The sequence below is a fragment of the Pongo pygmaeus genome, chromosome 7, assembly GCF_028885625.2.
Source record: "Pongo pygmaeus isolate AG05252 chromosome 7, NHGRI_mPonPyg2-v2.0_pri, whole genome shotgun sequence".
In the NCBI taxonomy this organism is placed as follows: domain Eukaryota; kingdom Metazoa; phylum Chordata; class Mammalia; order Primates; family Hominidae; genus Pongo; species Pongo pygmaeus.
This window is the reverse complement of record NC_072380.2, coordinates 135,868,632-135,888,533: the sequence shown is the minus strand read 5'-3', so window position 1 is coordinate 135,888,533 and position 19,902 is coordinate 135,868,632. Positions and strand designations below refer to the sequence as shown.

Sequence of the window (19,902 nt, the reverse complement as noted above, 5' to 3'; positions counted from 1 at the left end):
GTTAGCAGATCATATCTAAATTTGAAGGTAACTTTTTCTAATATGACAAAAAGATACTGAATAAAAACTAAACGAAAATTTGTAATTTTTTACCGGAAATTAAATTTCTTAAATATTCCTAGTGTCTTAAAATGCACATTACCTGGTCACAGCAAACACTTTGTATAATATACTAGAGCTTTCAGGTGGAGCTGGCAATTGATATTTGCAAAAAAGTGTGTCACATTCCCAGGCAAAAATGGAATTATCTTTAAAACAGCTGAGGATGGTATTACTTAATGGTAGAAAGAAAACCTAAGGAGGAATAGAGAAAGTTAGTTTTCACATATGGTTCACATAGTACTCTTTAAATTTAAAATTATACAAGTCGTCTATTTTTCTTTATTAAAACATTATTTTCTTAAGCTGGAGAAAAATACATTTCTAATATATGACAAGGAGTAATACTATTTCATAAATTATTATTAACTAAAAAAAAAAACCCTTCAAACGAAAACTAGGTATACTATAAAGACTAGGCAAGTCACAAAATTCTAAATGACAGTTTAAAAAATTTCACCTAATATTATTAAAGAGTTAAATGAAAACAAGATATAATTTTGAGTATCAATTTTACTTTAAAAATAAAGCACATTGGTCAGGTGTGGTGGCTCACATCTGTAATCCCAGCATTTTGGGAGGCCGAAGCGGGCGGATCACTTGAGGACATGAGTTCGAGACCAGCCTGGCAAACATGGTGAAACCCTATCTCTACGAAAAAATACAAAAATTAGGCCGGGCGCGGTGACTCACACCTGTAATCCCAGCACTTTGGGAGGCCAAGGCGGGTGGATCACCTGAGGTCAGGAGTTTGAGACTAGCCTGACCAACAAGGTGAAACCTCGTCTCTACTAAAAATACAAAAATTACTCAGACATGGTGGCAGGCATCTGTAGTCCCCGCTACTTGGGAGGCTGAGACAGGAGAATTGTTTGAACCTGGGAGGTGGAGGTTGCAGTGAGCCAAGACCCTGCCACCGCACTTTCACCTGGGTGAGGGAGTGAGCCTTCGTCTCAAAAAAAAAAAAAAATAGCTGGGTGCGTGCCTATGGTCCCAGCTACTCAGGAGGCTGAGGCAGAAGAATCCCTTGAACCTGGGAGGTGGAGGTTGCAGTAAGTCAAGATTGCACCACTGCATTCCAGCCTGGGTGACAGAGCAAGACTCTGTCTTCAAAAAGAAAGCACATATATGCATAGACAAAATGGGGTGTGTGTCTATATATATTACTCCCACAAAATGGAGTGTATGTATTTATTACTCCCAGCGGCAGTGTATGACAGTGCCTTTTCCCTATACTTTCACCAACATTTGATATTTTTTAAACATCTATCAGTAGTTGGTATTTAATATAGTGTTTATATTAGTATATAGTTCTATATATACTATATATATAGTAAAAAAAGTCACTGTCATACACTGCCGCTGGGAGTAAAAATTAAAGATGCTATATGATATGTGTCAACAGCCTTAAAATATATATCTTCCCAAATTAGTCAGTTTGCTTTTAAAAGTTAGTCCTGGCTGGGTGCGGTGGCTCACACCTGTAATCTCAGCACTTTGGGAGGCTGAGGTGGGTGGATCACCTGAGGTCAAGAGTTTGAGACCAGCCTGGCCAACATGGTGAAACCCCATCTCTACTAAAAATACAAAAATTAGCCGGGTGTGGTGACAGACACCTGTAATCCCAGCTACTCAAGAGGCTGAGGCATGAGAATCACTTGAACCTGGAGGGTGGAGGTTGCAATGAGCTGAGATCGCGCCACTGCACTACAGCCTGGGCGACAAGAGTGAAACTCCATCTCAAGAAAAAAAAGTTAGTCCTTTGGGAATACTGGGCAAAGTGTTTCAAGATAAGTGTTAAGCCATTTTTTTATAAGAGTAAAAAGGTGCCTCCTGTTAATGAATATTTTTATAATTCCAATTTTCCACTATTATAAACAATGCTGCAATAAAAATCTTTATACTTTTCAAAAAAAAAAGAGTAAAAAGGTGCAAATGCATGTATAATCCTATGTTATTACAGATTCAGTTCATTTAATGGACAACTGAGAGTAAAACTGATAGCAAAGTTGAAAATGTCATGACTTTATTCTCCTAATTTTCATTTTTCTATCACATAAGCATAAACAATGCTTCCTTTTGTTAATGCAAAATTATTAATGGAAATTAACCAATATTTTCTCACAAGTTTCAGTGGCCTCGAATATAATTTTGTGTCTCATCTGTACAACACACACACATATATAATGCACTAGAGAACATACTGGTTAGCAAAAATAATCTACTAAGGATTAATGCCAATAAGACAATAAAAAATATGAACTCAACTACATCAGATATTGACAGATCAGGCAAGGGCCTGATCAAGCTCCTCACTTCTTCTTTGGCTCCCTTTGCTAAAGACAATCTGTGGTAGATCTTTTGCTATCAGATTCACTGTTAGGAAGACTTATAATATGAAGGCCTTACAGATTTCTATAATCTATAATGAATGCATTAAAACACTGTTTCAAAACTGATGTCAAAAAGTGACTTAAGAAAATTATTATTATAATTAGCAGGCATTTTTCTGGAAAAGTAATAAAGTTTATTCCTACTGGGAAAAGCAGAAGCTTAAAAGTTAATGAGCATCAACTGCTATTTTAGCAGAATAACTGTGATAGATTATTGCCTACATGATTATTCATTACTAGATTTGTGATTTTAATTGCCATATTTTAATGATTATAAAATTGTTCCTAATGAAGCATGTCATTATTATTTAGATAGTGTCATCTCTTGAGAAACATAAAAACCTTAGGAAAAACTTCAAAACATTAACAAAGTATACTTTTTGGGGGGTTAGGTTCAAGGACGGAGCTGTAGTTTTTCCTTGTAGAACACAAAAATCCTAAGCTTTCCAATTCAGTTTTAGGAGGTAGATGAACTCTTTTCAAGGTTTATTTTATCTTACAATTTATTTATTTATTTATTTATTTATTTATTTATTTATTTTGAGACAGAGTCTTCCCTCTGTCACCCAGGCTGGAGTGCAGTGGCACGATCTTGACTCACTACAACCTCCCAAGCGATCCTCGTGCCTCAGCCGCCCAAGCAGCTGGGACTACGGCATGTGCCAACACGCCCGGCTAATTTTTTGTATATTTTAGTAGAGATGGGGTTTCACTATGTTGGCCAGGCTGGTCTTGTTGGCCAGGCTGGTCTAGAACTCCTGACCTTAAGTGATCCGCCTGCCTTGGCCTCCCAAAGTGCTGGGATTACAGGTGTGAGCCATGGTGCCCAGCCCTTTTTCAAGGTTTAAAGCGTTTAGGATACTAATATTAGCAAGTTAAGGTCAAATGTATTATTTGGCAGAAATTTAGTGAGTGTCCTGGGTACACAGGCTGAATTAAGTTCAGCAAAACACTCTTTATTAGATGTTTTCTGATATCCATCACAAAGCCTTTTCTGATACCTACTGAACCACAGTTATCACAAATCCCGGGGATTCCAAAATCCCTAACTAATGAGCTGAATATCTTACCTCCAAGCATCAACAAAAGAATAAAAATGTACTAATTTGAAGAGGTATAACTGGTTTACCTGAGAAGCAGTAAGGCTTTAGATAAAGACAGGTTTGAATTCAAACTGCAATTCTCTCCTAAACTATGTGATACTGAACAAATTACTTAATATTTCTAGACAAAGTACTTAATATTTCTGAACTTCGGTTTCCCTTCTTGTAAAATGGGGATAATAATATCTCCCCTTTAGGATTAAAGCTTTAAAATATTTAAAATGAAGGTTCATGGAACATACTGAACAACGGGTATCTATTACTATTACTAATAATTACTACTATTACTGCTTACAAAAATCAGCGGAAAGAGGTTAGAGTGGTAGGTTCTTTAAAAACAGTCTGAAATCAAAGTTCCACAGTTCCTTTTCTGAAACCCTTGGGGCCAGCTGTTTCAAAATGCCGGTTTCCAATTTTAGATAGGTAGTATGATGTATATTCTAAAACATTATGTAGAACTTTAGGAGACCTGGGGCAATGCCCCATACTCAAATATATTAATATTTCAGCCTCATGTCAATTCAGTTCAGATTTTGCTGCCAAATGAATTGAGGTCAGATCGCATTTTGCCACTGAGTTATTTAAATACTTTTGGGTTTCTGAATTGTTAATATAATGTAACTAAAAAATAAATAACAGTTACTCCACAGTTTTGTTTTTTTGAGACAGGAGCTCACTCTGTCGCCCAGGCTGCAGCACAGTGGTGTGATCTTGGTTCACTGCAACCTCTGCCTCCTGGGTTCAAGTGATTCTTATGCCTCAGCCTCTTGAGTAACTGGGACTACAGGCACACGCCAGCACACCAGGCTATTTTTTGTAGGGACAAGGTTTAGCCATGTTGCCCAGGCTGGTCTCAAACTCCTGGGCTCAAGCAATCAGCCTGCGTCTTAAAGTGTTGGGATTACAGGCGTGAGCCCATGTGCCTGGCACCCTACAGCTTAAGCAAATTATCTAACTGCACTGAGATAATCCTATCATAGGCTTGATGGTAACAACCGCAACAGATGCAATTTTACTAAGCACTTACTATACAACCAGCACTGTGTTAACTTTGCATAGATTATCACACTCAATGCTGAAACCAACCCTGAGGGAGGTGTTACAGCTGAGTATTCCTTATGCAAAATGCTTGGAACCAGAAATGTTTTGGATTTTTTTGGACTTTGGAATATTTGCATTATACTCACCAATTGAGTATCCCTAATCCGAAGATCTGAAATCTTAAATGCTCCAATGAGCATTTCCTTTGAGCTTGATATTTGAGTATCATGTTGGCACTCAAAAAGTTTCAAATTTTGGAGCATTTGGGATTTCAGATTTTCAAATTGGGAATCCTCAACCTGTATTGTTTACTATTTTTTCCCACACATAAGATAAATAACTTGTCAAAAATGTTTAACATGAATCTCCTCAAACCTTTAGACTTAATGTCTAGTTTACAGAAAATGCAGGTGAAAGACAGACAAGTTAAACAATAATGAAGGAACAGAAAAAACAACTCCAGAATGTGGGGCATTTTCTAAGATAACTGGTCTGATCTCTCCAGAAAATTAATGTCATGAGAAAAAAAGTAGAAGACTGTGTTAGATTAAAAGAGCCATCAAAAATGAAATCCATAACAAAAGACCCAAAGCAAGTTACTGAACGGTCGCAGGTGCAATCAAAACAAATAAATAAATAAAAGTTCTATTTAAAATATAGAATCAGAATCTGTAATAAAAATATGAGTTTAGTAAGAATTTGGTAAGAATTAACGTTTTTAGGGGCACATGTTCTCAGGCTCTCCTGAGGGCTGTGTCACGGGAAAAAATTTTTTAAAAAAACTAACGTTTTACTTTAATATTAAGGTTACAGTTATTTCCTGTTGTCAACTGAAGTGGCCATCACCTGGCCCATCTCTAGTCTTTGTACAGCCCAGGAGTTAAGAATGGTCACTTTTTTTTTTGAGATGGGTCTCACTGTGTTGCCCATCTTGGTCTTGAATTCTGGGGCTCAGGGGATTCTCCCACCTCAGCTTCCAGAGTAGCTGGGTACCTGGCTTTAAATGGTTACATTCTGAATGGTTATATAATTTTGCTCTTAAACTGCAAAGTCAAAAATATTTACTGGCCCTTTAAGAAAAATTTGCTGATAACTTAAACTATAGTGTATTTTATTTTATTTGAGATAGAGTCTTGCTCTGTTGCCCACGCTGGAGTGCAATGGTGCAATCTCGGCTTACTGCAACCTCTGTTTCCCGGGTTCAAGTGATTCTCCTGCCTCAGTCTCCCCAGTAGCTGGGAATATAGGCATGTGCCACCACGCCCAGCTAATCTTTGCATTTTTAGTAGAGATGAGGTTTCACCATGTTGGCCAGGCTGTTCTTGAACTCCTGACCTCAGGTGATCCACCTGCCTCGGACTCCCAAAGTGCTGGAATTACAGGCGTGAGCCACCGTACCCGGTCCTGTTTTATTATTTTAGAGCAATTTACTATATGCACACATCATACTATACATAGATTTTCACATTTAATTTTATTCTTATAGCATTAACATTAAGATACTTAGGCACACATCACACTATACATACATTTTCCACAGTCCTAATTTTTAAACTAAAATGTCTAAATGTCCAAGCAAGGTTTGCGTTGACAACTATTCAGCGTATACTCATTTTAATTTCATAGTAAAAAGAACAGATGGTTTTTGTGTCATGTGTCATTGTTTCATAACTCTGTTTCCATGTGGGTTCAACTCCCAATGTTCTCTTCTTTGGAACTTAAAATTCAAAATGTAAGTACTAAAGCAATTAAAGAAGAAAAGACCTACTAAGACATTTGGCCTAAATCCCTAATGAATAAGCTGGCACAACTTTTATCTCTTTTTAATTATTAAAAGCACATTAAAGAACTCTGGGATTTCCATGGAGACTACAAAGTAAATTTTTGGTTGACAAGCATTGCTAGCTGTTCATGTTAATAACCTAGAAATTAAAAACAGTACTGCATGTATAATATAACCTGAAGCAAAATAATTAATCACACAAGAGACTCAGATACTCCTGAAAATAATATTTAGCTAATGAAATAGAAAGAAAAAAAATCTGAAAACCAAAAGACGGTGGGCGTTAAGGAGACGGCCTTCCTTGGACTAAAACAACCTAGCAATGCCACATTTGAAGTGGCTTTGAGGAATAGGGCCTGTGTGCTCATTTGAATAAAATCAGCCAAACAGAAAGCTTTGAAGAGGAAAGACCTATAATTCCATCTTCCTCTGACTTCTCCACTTCTAACATTTTGAACACCAAAGCCTGGCACAGAACAGGTGCCCAGGCTGGGCGTGGTGGCTCACACCTGTAATCCCAGCACTTTGGGAGACCAGGCGAGTGGATCACTTGAGGCCAGGAGTTTGAGACCAGCCTGGCTAACATGGCGAAACCCCGTCTCTAATAAAAATACAAAAATTAGCTGGCTGTCGTGGCGCACGACTGTAATCCCAGGTACTCAGGGGGCTGAGGCACGAGAATTGCTTGAATCTGGGAGGCAGAAGTTGTAGTGAGCTGAGATCGTGCCACTGCACTCCAGCCTGGGTGCCAGAGCCAGATTCCATTGCAAAGGAAAAAAAAAAAAAAAAGAACAGGGAGGAAGAAGGAAGGGGAGAGAGGGAGGGAGAATCGGTGATGTGGACAAAGTAGCATGACAAAAAGTGCCAGCTCCCTTAGGGTGGAAGTCACAGACAGACCCCTAGAGCTGAAGAGATATGACAGGCTTGGATATGGGGGCTTGGAGGAGGAAGAGTGACCGGGGCACTGAAAAAGGGTGGGACAGCCAAAAGCTCCTTGACTCCATCCCAGGATTTGGGAGGCCTGACTCTGCAGAAAGGCTTCAATCTGGCTTCACACCCTGCCGGCTCTGGCACTTGCAGCCGCCAGTGCTTCCAGTCTCCAGACCCCTGTGTCTTTGTGTTTGGGGAACAATAAACACTGCCTACTTCATTGAGGCAGTGTCAGGACTGAGTTGAGATAATGTATGGAAAGTTCTTAATACAATGCCTGAAGCATAGTAAACGCTTCAGTAGCTATTATTACAATTGAAGAAAGGGTGAGATTTGACTAGGTGGAGAGAATGGGAAGGTTATTGGGTGTGGTAAGGAGGGAGGGGGGGGTAGCAGTGTGGAAACCCTATGAAAGAGACCAGTTTGGATGTCATATAGGAAATCACGGGAGATGACAGCCAGGGGACATAAAGGACAAAATAACAATGGGAACTACTATATAAGGGCCTGGCACTCTGCCAAGCCCTTGACATGAATTATTTATTTTATCTCATTTTCTTACCAGCCCCGGTAAGGTGTTACCACAGACCCATTTTCCTGCTCAGGAAACGGAAGCCCAGAGAGGTTGGTTATGTGCCTTGTCTGTTAAAAGAAATGATAGAACCAAACTGGGGCATTTGTGGGGCTCAGAACAAGAGTACAACTGGAGGCCCATATACCATATGTTTCTACATAGTTGGAAAAAAACAAAAGAAATGGATTTTTAAAAGGTGGTATATTTATACAATGGAATTCTAAACAGCAATAAGAAAGAACAAATTACTAATAAATATAATATGGATGGATCTCAAAAATATTATGCTGAGTGGGGCTGGGCGCAGTGGCTCACGCCTGTAATCCCAGCACTTTGGGAGGCCGAGGCGGGCGGATCACCAGGTCAGGAGATCAAGACCATCCTGGCTAACAACAAAAAAAATTAGCCGGGCGTGATGGCGGGTGCCTCTAGTCCCAGCTACTTGGGAGGCTGAGTCAGGAGAATGGTGTGAACCTGGGAGGCAGAGCTTGCAGTGAGCCGAGATCACCCCACTGCACTCCAGCCTGGGCAACAGAGCAAGACTCCGTCTCAAACAAACAAACAAACAAACGAACAAACAAACAAACAAACATTATGCTGAGTGAAAAAAGCCTTACATAAACTATTATTGTATAGTTCTATTTATATGAAATTTTAGAATAGGCAACACTAATCCATGGTGGGAAAACGTAAGAGTGGTGGTCACCCAGGGAGGGAGATGATGGAATTTTCTGGGATAATGGTAATGCTACATCTGCACAGGTTACACAGGTGTGTGTATTTTTCAAATTTAACAAATGAATACTTAAGACTTACATATTTCATTATATATAAATTTTACATCAACAAATATTGACCCCTAGTCAATTAAGTACAGGCTTAAGTATTCACAGGGAAGTAGGCTGATGACCGAAACATCACACACACACAGCTGGGCACGGTGGCTCATGCCTGTAATCCCAGCACTTTGGGAGGCCGAGGCAAGAGGATTGCTTGAGCCCAGTAGTTTGAGACCAGCCTGGCCAACATGATGAAACCCTGTATCTACTAAAAATACAAAAATTAGCTGGGCATGGTGGTACATGCCTGTAGTCCCAGCTACTTGGGAGGCTAAGGCAGGAGAATCGCTTGAACCTGGAAGGCAGAGGTTACAGTAAATTGAGATCACGCCGCTGCACTCCAGCCTAGGTGACAGAGCGAGATTCTGTCTCAAAAAAAAACAACAAAAAAGAAAGATGGATAGACCCATAAGAGAGTATCACACCATGTAAAGCCGAGTAAAGGATAGCACAGTAACGTGTTAACGGTAGAACCTAGATGCTGCATATACACGTGTTCAAAAATTCTCGCAAATCTACTGCATGTTTCAAATTTTTCGTAAAAAAATGTCAGAGGGTTAAAAATGAAAACAAAACCAATCACCTAAATAACTTTTGCCTTAGGACAGTTGAAGTTACACAGCCATAATTTTAGAAAAGAGCTCACTAAGTCATAAATTTTAGCTATAGGCAACATCTTTGTGTTGGCCACTTTGCTTTGCTTGTTGCTGAGTTACAGAGCTACAAGGACAAAGTGAATCATTACTCTTATATCATCTATACATCCTGTTGACCAAGAAATTAGCCCGAGAAGCACAACAGGCCAAGATGTCCCCCTTCACTGACCTTCTGTATACCCACAGACTGGCGAATATTCAGCTTCCTTTTTCTCTGAAAGGTATCCAAGTCCCATAATTGTGCTGTATCAGAAGAAGTGGTGATGGCATATTTCCCTGATGCATGCACAGAGATCGAAAATACTGATGACTCATGTCCTCTCATCCAGCTAACTAGCTCCTTGGTGACTGTGGTAAAAAGTAAAATTGTTACCCAGGTAAAACACTGTACGTCCAGAAATAACACTACATATAAACACCATAGATGAACTGATCCAATGGGTGGTTAGGTATTATATGAGGCACCTCCATTAATATCCACAAAAATGGAAGCCTGTGGCTAGTTGATAAAGTATATGACGGGGACATGTTAGCAACATCTCATTCATGTAGGAGACAAGGCTGACAAAGACTTTGATGAAGAATAATGATGAAGAAAAATTGATGCTAGTGAGTTTGGGCTTTCTCTTGAGGGTAATTTTATGTAAAAGAGTACCATATCTAGTCTGTGTTTTAGAAAGAGCACTTTGAGGATATCTGGTGGAGGGGAAGAGATTGAACAAGAAAGACTAATTTATATGTTGCTGTAATAATCCAGGCAGGAGATATGGAGGGCCTCAACTAAGAAAGTGGCAATGGAGAAAAGAACAAATTCAAGAGCTACTAAGGAGAAAAACAAAAAATATTAGTGATCAAGTTGATGTCCTGAGATATAAGAGAAGTGAAGGCTCCAGCGGTTCCAGCTTATTTAAGCAGATGGTGATACTGTTAGTGGATGTAGGAAATACATGAGGAGGGGCCGGGTGGTGGCTCACGCCTGTAATCCCAGCACTTTGGGAGGCTGAGGCAGGTGAATCACTTCAGCCTAGGAGTTCGAGACCAACCTGGGCAACATGACAAAACCCTATCTCTAAAAAAATGAAAAACAAAAAAATAATAATAAATACATGAGGAGGAACAGGTTTATCAATGTGAGATACTGATAATACATTTGGTTTTTAAACTTGATTCTGATGTACTTGTGTGTATCTGTGTAAGCAGAGAAAACAGTTTGCTAGGGAAAACACCAAAAACTATTCATGATAATTATCACTGGGTAGTAAAAGCATAGGTGATTTTTATTTTCCTTTACACTTTTTTGTATGTTTGCAAGTTTTCTACAGTAGGCATGTTTTACTTTTATGATCAGAATTTTCCCCCCGGAAAGATGGAACTTGAGAATAGTCAGAAAGCAAGATATAAATCTGGGAAACATTATGATACAAAGTAGGTCAAAAGTGAAGACAGAGAAATGACGAATCCCTTAGGGAAACAGCAGTGGTTTCCAAACACCATTCAGAGGTCTGGCATTAGTTAATGATAAATTTTCCACTGGTCTTCAGTGAAAGAGAAAAATACAGATAACACAGTGAGTTTTTCATAAAGTCAAATTTAAAGTACTACCCTTTCCTCTGTATTATGTCACTCCCTGTTTATGTTGAAAGAAAATCCCTTGTTTTATGAAACTGTATTTTTTCCAATGTCAATTAGCAATATGAAAAGTTGACAAGCTATGTGAGTTCTTCCACTTTTTTAATGGGGTCAAAAATCCAAACGTCTAGGAACCACTGAAAGAATTCAGGAGACATGATTAAGAAGCAGTTAGAAAGACAGGAGGAGAACCGAGGTAACAGAATGAAAGCTAAAACAAAACAAACTTTCAAAGTAATCCCAGCTGTTAAATGCTATAGAGAAGTAGGATGAAAGTTATAAAGATCACTTAAACAATCAGGGGTTAGGGTTACTAAGGACCTTGGAGACAAAAGTCTCAGTAGCATGGGGTAGGGGAAGCAAGGGTCAGAATTCATCAATGGATACTGTGAAGAAGCAGAATTTGGCAGAGGGGAAAGGAAGGAGGGAGACAGTGTCTAAGGAAGCGGCTTCATGGTGGGGGTTCAGTAAAGTAGAAGAAACTGTGAGAACACAGAACAAGGAAGAAAAAGAGGAGAAGAGTGGAATCTAAGGAAAGGTGAGTTATAAAGACTTCATTTTTCTGATATTTTGTCACAGCAATGTTTGTAACACCAAAAATTGAAAACAGTTTGAAAGTCCAGCAATAGGTAATAGGTTAAAAAATTATGGTAAACATCTGTACAATGGAAAGTTAGGTATTGATTTTAGACATGCTACACGAATTTTAATGAGGTAAAATTATTCCACAAAACAATATAGATAGGATAATTATGCATTTGTTAGAATATAAAAAGAGTATATACATAGAAAACAGACCAGAAAGAGAGAGCCCCATTATAAAAACACTGTGTCTCTGGGCAGTACTACAGAATCACTGTTTTTTTTCTTCTTTGTTCGCAGGATGAGAGTGTAGTACAATGATTAACAGCAGTGACTCTGCAGCCAGACCACCTAGGCTGGAATTCTGGCTCCACTGCTTATAAACTATGGGACTCTGATTAAGTTACCCATGTGCCTCAGTTTCCTCATCTGCAAAATGGGGATGATAACAGTATTCATCTCTGTGGGTTATGATGATGATTAAAATTAATTAATGTGTATAAAGTCATAGAAAGTCCCTGGCAAAGAGTAAACACTATGTGTTAGCTATCACTATCTTTACTATTATTATTTATACATCTGCTGAATATTAGAACACTTTGATTATTTTAATAAGAAAAAAATACAGTTGAGATACCTTTTTTAAGAGTAATACGTTTAGTCTATAGAACTCTGTGTTCTCAATTTAAAAACATAAGGTGGTATAAAATACACAGGCTATATTAAAAAAAGAAACTGTACCTGTGTAAGTAAAGAATTTGACCTTTACAGAGAGGTCTGGCTTATTTAGGCTCCTGGGAGGTAACTTCTAAACCCTTGACTTAGGGGTGTCTTTGTTATTCCTGGCGGGTCCCTCACACTATACCAGATAGCTTATGCTAAGAAGACTCAGCGTGGGAGATGGCCACACAAGAAAGGTCAACCGTGTGATTAGCAGTTTGGGGCTTCTGGGACAGGTGACATCAGAACAACTTCTTAGGAGGAGAGGAGGGCTGGAAACAGAGTCCAGCCACATGGGGAATGATCCAATCAATCATGCCTATGTCATGGAGCCTCAGTAAAAACTCTCGACACCAAAGCTTGGGTCGACTCCCTGTGTCAAGAGTGCTTGGCGCAGATGGCCAGCTACACACCAATACTGGGAGGGTCGTCTGGGAGGGCAATGCGTCCCTGAGGACAATGGAGGCTTCCCTTTTGGAAGCCTCCCAAATTCCACCCCATGCTTCTCTTCCTTTGGCTAGTTATACTTTGTATCCTTTTGCTATATTAATACTGTCATCATTAAGTGTAGTGCTTTCCTGAGTTCTGTGAGTTGTTCTAGTGAATTATCAAACCTGACGGTAGTCAGGAAACCCTGACTTTGTAGTCAACCGCTCTAAAGTGAGGCTGTTTCTAGGACTCCCAGCTTGCACCTAGTGTCTGAAAGGAGGGCTGTCGTGGGGACTGCTCCCTCAAGCTGTACAGAGTGATAAACTTCTTGCATTTCTTCAGTCTATATTTTACTCTGCTTCAAAAGAAAAATAGGAGAACTTCTTACCTGTATCAAAACATTTAATAGAATAATCAGCTAATGCCACAAGGAATTCAGATTTCCTACGAAGATTAAAGGCCAGAGCTGTGCAAGCTTGTGCTGTTCGCTGAACAAGATTGAACCTATTAAGAGATCATTGCATTAGTATCACAAATTCTCCCAGTAATTATAAATTCCATGTGGAAGGAGTCCGTAGAGACGAAGAAAATGAAACCCAGAAAAATGAGCTACCATTTTAGGCCAAAAATAGATTATGAAGGGTGCTATGTGCCATATTAAGGAGTTTGGATGTTATCAGAATAGGAAACCACTGTAAGTGTTTAGCACAGCAGAATCACAATCAGGTACGTGTTTTAGGAAGATGATCCTGGCAGTAATGGCAAATGGATAGAGGGACAAGGAATAAAGGAGATCCCTAAGAAAGTTACTACAGAAAATCTCAGCCAGAGATATGCGAGCACAAATAGGAGAGGTTTCAGAAGCCAAGCAGAGGCTCGGTATGGATTAAACATAGAGTGAAGAAGGGGGAATCAGGACCCGCTTTTGTGTAAAATGAAGATAAGAACAGATAAAAGGCTGTTGTGATGACTAAATGAAATAATACATGTTGAGTGCTCAGTAGAGTACTGGGCACCTAGCTAGAGTTTAATTTACAAAAAATTAAGCTTTTGAACTTAGGCAAAAGAGGAATAAGTTTGGGGATAGGAAATAATAAACCTGCTTTTAAACATGCTGTTTAAGGTCCTTGTGAAACTGATCTAGAGTCATGCTGTCTGAAAGAAATACAACGTGGGCTACATACGTAATTTAAATTTTTCTAGGAGCCATATTAGAAAAGAAGAAACAGGTAAAATTAATCTTAATAATACATGATATGCTTTGGCTCTGTCCCCACCCAAATCTCATCTTGAATTGTGGCTCCAATAATCCCCACATGTTGTGGGAGGAACCCAGTGGGAGATAACTGAATCATGGGGGCAGTTTCCCCCACACTGTTCTCATGGTAGTGAATAAATCTCACGAGATCTGATGGTTTCATACGGGGAAACCCCTTTCCCTTGGTCTTCATTTGTCTCTTGCCACCACTACGTAAGACGTGCCTTTGCCTTCTGCCATGATTGTAAGGCCTCCCCAGCTACATGGAACTGTGAGTCCATTAAACCTCTTTTTCTTTATAAATTACCCAGTCTCGGGTATGTCTTTATTAGCATGAGAACAGACTAATATACTTTATGAACTCAATATGTATCTAAAACATTAGTATTTCAATATTTAATCGGTTAAAAATTTTTGAGATATTTTACACTTTTTATCATATTAAGTCATCAAAATCCACCGTGCATTTTAATTTTACACATGCTTCATATCTCAATTTGGACCAACCACTTTTCAGGGGCTCAAGAGTTACATGCAAGCTAGTGGCTCCTGGAGAGCCCAATCTAGAAGATTTCTAGTAGGTAGCAGTAGCGGAAGTAGGTCTAAGTCAACAGTGTTTACATGGCAGATGAAGCCTGAGGCTTGGTGGTGATGTGATTATTGAAAAGAGTACCTGAAATATGGAAGGAAGTAAGCCAAAGAAAGATGTCTGGGGAGCACAACATGGAAGGGGCAGGCACTGGAAGAAGAGTCAGTAAAACAAGGGAAATATGATCAGAGAGGTAGAAAATTCAGCAAGAGCTTTACCATGAAGCCAAAGAAAATAATTTCAGGCAGGATGGGGAGACAAGAGTATTTAGTGTTTTAGTAAAATGAGAACTGAAAAGTGACCAATGGATTGAACAATTAGGAAGATTTTGAGGGAGCCCAGTATGCTGGGCTTTATGATCAAGTCTGATTTTAAGTCCCAGCTCTGCTGCTAACTGCTCAGCCGCAAATGTTTTTAGTGAAGGGTGGCAGAATATGCCATCCCGAACATCCCACTTTGGCATAAGGATTACTTTGAGCTGAAGGTAAATGAGAAAAAGCAGATATAAGAAAAGCTCTCAGCCAGGCGCAGTGGCTCTTGCCTGTAATCCCAACACTTTGGGAGGCCGAGGTGGGCGGATCACGAGGTCAGGAGATCAAGACCATCCAGGCCAACATGGTGAAACCCTGTCTCTACTAAAATACAAAAAATTAGCCGGGCACAGTGGCACACACCTGTAGTGCCAGCTACTTGGGAGGCTGAGGCAGGAGAATTGCTTAAACCCAGGAAGCAGAGGTTGCAGTGAGCCAATCACACCACTGCACCCTGGCCTGGGCAACAGAGCAAGACTCCGTGTCAAAAAAAAAAAAAAAAAAAAAAGAAACAAAGAAAAGAAAAGAAAAGCTCTCTGCCCTTGTCTAAAAGTTTACATGAATTTGCATGCATTTACAAAGGAGTCCCTCTTCTCTTCTCTACCAGGAAGGACAACGGTTGATCACAGGAGTTGACTTTAGATCTTTATCATCCTGGAAACAGCACCAGAGAAATGTATATAACTACCATTAGTTTCCCATATATTTGCCTTCCCACAATTTGCTGCCCCTAGAGACTCAAGGTCCTCTTCTTTTGTCTTGTCACTTCTCTAAAAAATGTATTGTTCTTTGATGAAGATGCTATATAAGCCAGAGCAGAAGCCACTTCTTGAGTTAGTAATACCTGGATACTGTCACGTGTTACATGCATGACACAAGTTGATAATACTTCATACTAATACCTGGATACTCTGGGTATTCTCATGTGTTACACGCATGATAGAGATTAATAACTTGTTCATTCTTCTCTTGTTAATCTATCTTTTGTTACAAGGGCCCAGTTGAGAATTTAGAAAGTTAGAGGAAAAATTATTTTTTCTCCCCAACAACCAAAAGTGAAAAGGGGACAATCGACAAAATAGTAACACTCACGGTGCAATGTCTCAGGGGAGGCTATCGACGACAGGGATTAGCACTAGAAGAAATTAAGATCACCTGTTTTCATGAATAAGGTAATGAGGGCTGAACTTTATGAATAAGGTAATGAGAGCTGAACTTTATGAATAAGGTAATGGGGGCTGAACTTACAATATACTTGAGGCTGCAATGGGGAAGGAGAAAGGAAAGCTTGAAGGTATTTATTTTTCCATGAATCAGGAGGCCTGGCAGTCAGAATAAGGTTAGAGTCCAATGCAAGGAGACAAGGAAATTGGTAAAGGTTTGTGACACTTGGTAGAGAATAGGAAAAGTTAAGTAACGGTAGATAAGCAAATGAAGTGCAAAGAATCCTCGATGTTGAAGTTCATTATTCTGTCATGAAATCAATCAACAATTATTTTTATTTTTTTCAGAAGTATTAGCAAATAGACAGTGGTACTGATTTAAGATCGGGAATTGGTGAGGTAAGTTAAGCAAGAATAAAGGGTAGAAAAGTTGGGCCCATTACTTTTTTGGTAAAGGGCAGAAACAATGATTTACAGATTTTTACCTAATGAATCACAGAGAAGTAAATTATATGTCACATCTTTTCTTTAACTATTTAAGTTACCAAGATCAAGTTTCCTATAAATAAGAAAACTCTCCTACATAATCACAATATAACCATCAGCACCAATAAATTACATTTATACATTACCACCATCTAATCCTAAAACTCCAATCAAATTTTGCCAATTTTCCTAATAATGTTCTTTATAGCAAAAGGATCAGTCCAGATTCATGCCTTTGTCATGTCCCTTTCATCTCCCTCAGATTAGGAGTTCTTTAGTCTTTACCCAACTTGCATGATCTTGTCCCTTGTGGAGATAACAGGACAGTTTTGTTATTAGATAGCCTTAATTTAGCTTTGTGTGATGATCCCACTGATTAGATTCAGGTTATATATCTTGGGAGGAATATCATAGAAATGATGCTCTGTTCTTTTCACTGCATCCTATCAGGTGGCACACAAATTTTGATTCATTCCGCTACCAGTTATATTAACTTTAGTCATTTGATTGAGGCAGTGTTTGCTAGGCTTCTTCATTGTATAATTATTCTTTTTCTTCTATAATTAATAAGTATTTTGTGTGTGTGGGGGGTACTTTGTGACTATTCAATATCCATGCCTTACTAAACTGTTTGTTTGTTGGTTACAACATGAACTCATAGATTTCAATTTTATTCAATGGATGACCCATCTCCAATATGACCAGAGGGAGCTCCTTCAAGCTGGCAACTGTGTCTTTTTGAAACATCCCGAACATTCTTTGAACAATTCCTTCTTTCTGGCTACAAAATGTTACAGGTGCATTCTGTACTTTCCCTGTCTGCATTCTGAAATTGGCCATTTCTGCAAATATCCTTGATTCTTTTTAGTAGAAAGTGATATTTTGAAAACAAGAACTCAACACTGGGTATATTCATTGCTACTGGCATGCTGTTGCTCCCAGGCCCTCTGGGTGTACGAAGCTAGGGAATAAGTGTACATATATTTGTACATACCTCTATTTAGTTCTATATCTACCTCTACATATTCAAAACCAGGGGTTCAAACTGATATATCTAATTCCAGTGCAATACCACGGGGTTTATTCTAGTTTTCTCCCCTCCATATATGTAAGTCTCTTTTCTAAGAGTGAGAAACTCGGCCCTCATTATCCCTAATATATTTATTTGATCAAAGCCCCCTGTATTAAAGTAGCTTCCCATCACTGCGCCATTCGCTATGCAGACACCCTCTGCCTCTCTGCTAGGCTGCTGCAGTTGTCCTTCCCTCTTAGCCCCACTGCGTGAATATCTACCTCCATCAATCCCACCTAATTGCTTTCGGACTAAATTGCTTCACAAGGGAAGAGAAGAGGAAGAAGAGTGAAAACCAACTTTTTTTTTTTTGAGATGGAGTCTTGCTTTGTCACCCAGGCTGGAGTGCAGTGGCAGTGGCACGATCTCGGCTCACTGAAACCTCCACCTCCTGGGTTCAAGTGATTCTCCTGTCTCAGCCTCCCGAATAGCTGGGATTACAGGCATGCACCTCCACACCCAGCTAATTTTTGTATTTTAGTAGAGACAGTGTTTCACCACGTTGGCCAAGCTGGTCTCGAGCTCCTGACCTCAAGTGATCCGCCCGCCTTGGCCTCCCAAATTGCTGGATCACAGGCCTGAGCCACCACGCTCGGTTGAAAATCAATTCTTTAAAATTCTTAGATCTGGCACCCCACAACAACAATGTGCAAAGAAAACTGCGTTATTTCTACATTGCCTGATGATGCACCAGAAATTGATAAACTAGCAATAATGGGCTGGGTGCAGTAGCTGGAACCTGGGAGGCGGAGTTTGCAGTGAGCTGAGATCATCCCACTGCACTCTAGCGTGGGCGACAGAACAAGGCTCTGTCTGAAGAAAAAAAAAATAGCAATAATAAATTTTTAAATTTAAGAAAAAAAAATAAACTACTAGAGAGACTATTAAAACCAGCACTTTAATTCTTTAAAATGTGAACCATATTATCATTCTGTTCTTTCTCACTTTCTTCCTTTAGGACTTATGACAGTGTTTTGCAAGGTACCTGAAATATAATAGAACTTAATCAGTCTTTCTGAATGAATAATGAATAGCAGGTACGAAAACAGTCAGTGAATTAATAACTTGTTAAATAACGTAGACATCAACAGTATCTGCTTACCTGTTTCCATACAAGTCAAAAACATAAATATTTCCTTGGTGGTCCCCAGCAATTAAGCAGTCGCCTGTGCCATCAAAAGCCACATTCAAAAATCGCAAAACTTTTGGATGGTAATCGGAAGTGTTGTGAATAATGTTCACTATAATTCTGTCAAAGAAAAAAAACCCAAACATTGAATCTATGTCACGTATTACTTGATATTATGAAAAATATGGCAAGTAAAGCATTTCATCTGTTCATTCTTCCCTCTCCTACTGCTACCACTATACCCCCTCTCCTCTAGAATCAATCTTACCAGGATTTCAGAAAAACAGGTCAGAAGCTACTCATTATCAAAGTAGTTACTGTTCATTTATTCATCAAATACTTGATGTTCAGACACAGAACGAGCCAGGTGCTAAGAATAATTGATACAGTCCCTGATTTCATGGCACTTACAGTTTAGTAGTAAGGACAGACATTAAAAAAAAAACACACATATAAACAGATTTATAAACTGTGATTAAGTGATAATAACAGGGTATGAGATTTTGCTTTTGTGTATGGAATGTTTCACAGTGAATTACACGTGCACCAGTTTTACTTCCATTTCTAATGTGTCTACCATGAATCCCCTAGCAGGCGAGTTCTGTAAGGACGGGACCACTGCTTGCTCATTACTGTACCCCAGCACCTGGCCTACAACACACAAAAGACACGCAAAATATGCCTGCTAAATGAACAAATGCTTCAAGAAATCATTCTTTAAAACCCACATTAATCATACTGCTATATGAAACAGTAGGGGAGCTTAGTTTTCTATCTTATTCTGGAGACACATATGTAATGATTAAACTTAAATGAAAATGAAAATATTCTAACCTGAAGTCTTAAACTGATACACACACACACACACAATTAAAAGAAAAAATAAAGAGGAAAAATCAAAACCAAACACGTCTCTAGAAAAATTACAAAAAATTAGCCAGGCATGGTGCATGTGCCTGTGATCCCAGTTACTTAGGAGGCTGAGGTGGCATTATCACTAGAGCCTAGAGCCTGGGGAGGTCAAGGCTGCAGTGAGCTATGATCATGCCACTGCACTCCCGCCTGGGTTACACTGTAAGACCCTGTCTACAAAGGAAAAGAAAAATACCTATAGGG

General features: G+C 39.2%; 1 protein-coding gene across 18 annotated transcripts in view; it reads right to left on the bottom strand.

Annotated features, from left to right (window-relative positions):
• Positions 1-19,902, bottom strand: part of TBC1D31 (TBC1 domain family member 31) — a 95,813-nt gene that overhangs the window by 72,370 nt on the left and 3,541 nt on the right. For 14 of the 18 annotated variants that reach the window (XM_054497461.2, XM_054497477.2, XM_054497464.2 and 11 more), the window contains exons 2-5: positions 18,760-18,906; positions 13,167-13,282; positions 9,588-9,766; positions 143-294 (exon numbers count right to left, since the gene is read on the bottom strand). In XM_054497461.2, coding sequence (XP_054353436.2) covers positions 143-294; positions 9,588-9,766; positions 13,167-13,282; positions 18,760-18,906 — 594 coding nt within the window. Of the gene's footprint in view, positions 1-142; positions 295-9,587; positions 9,767-13,166; positions 13,283-18,759; positions 18,907-19,902 lie in introns of those variants that run through there. The other 4 variants (XM_054497467.2, XM_054497471.2, XM_054497468.2 and 1 more) reach the window with 2 other exon arrangements.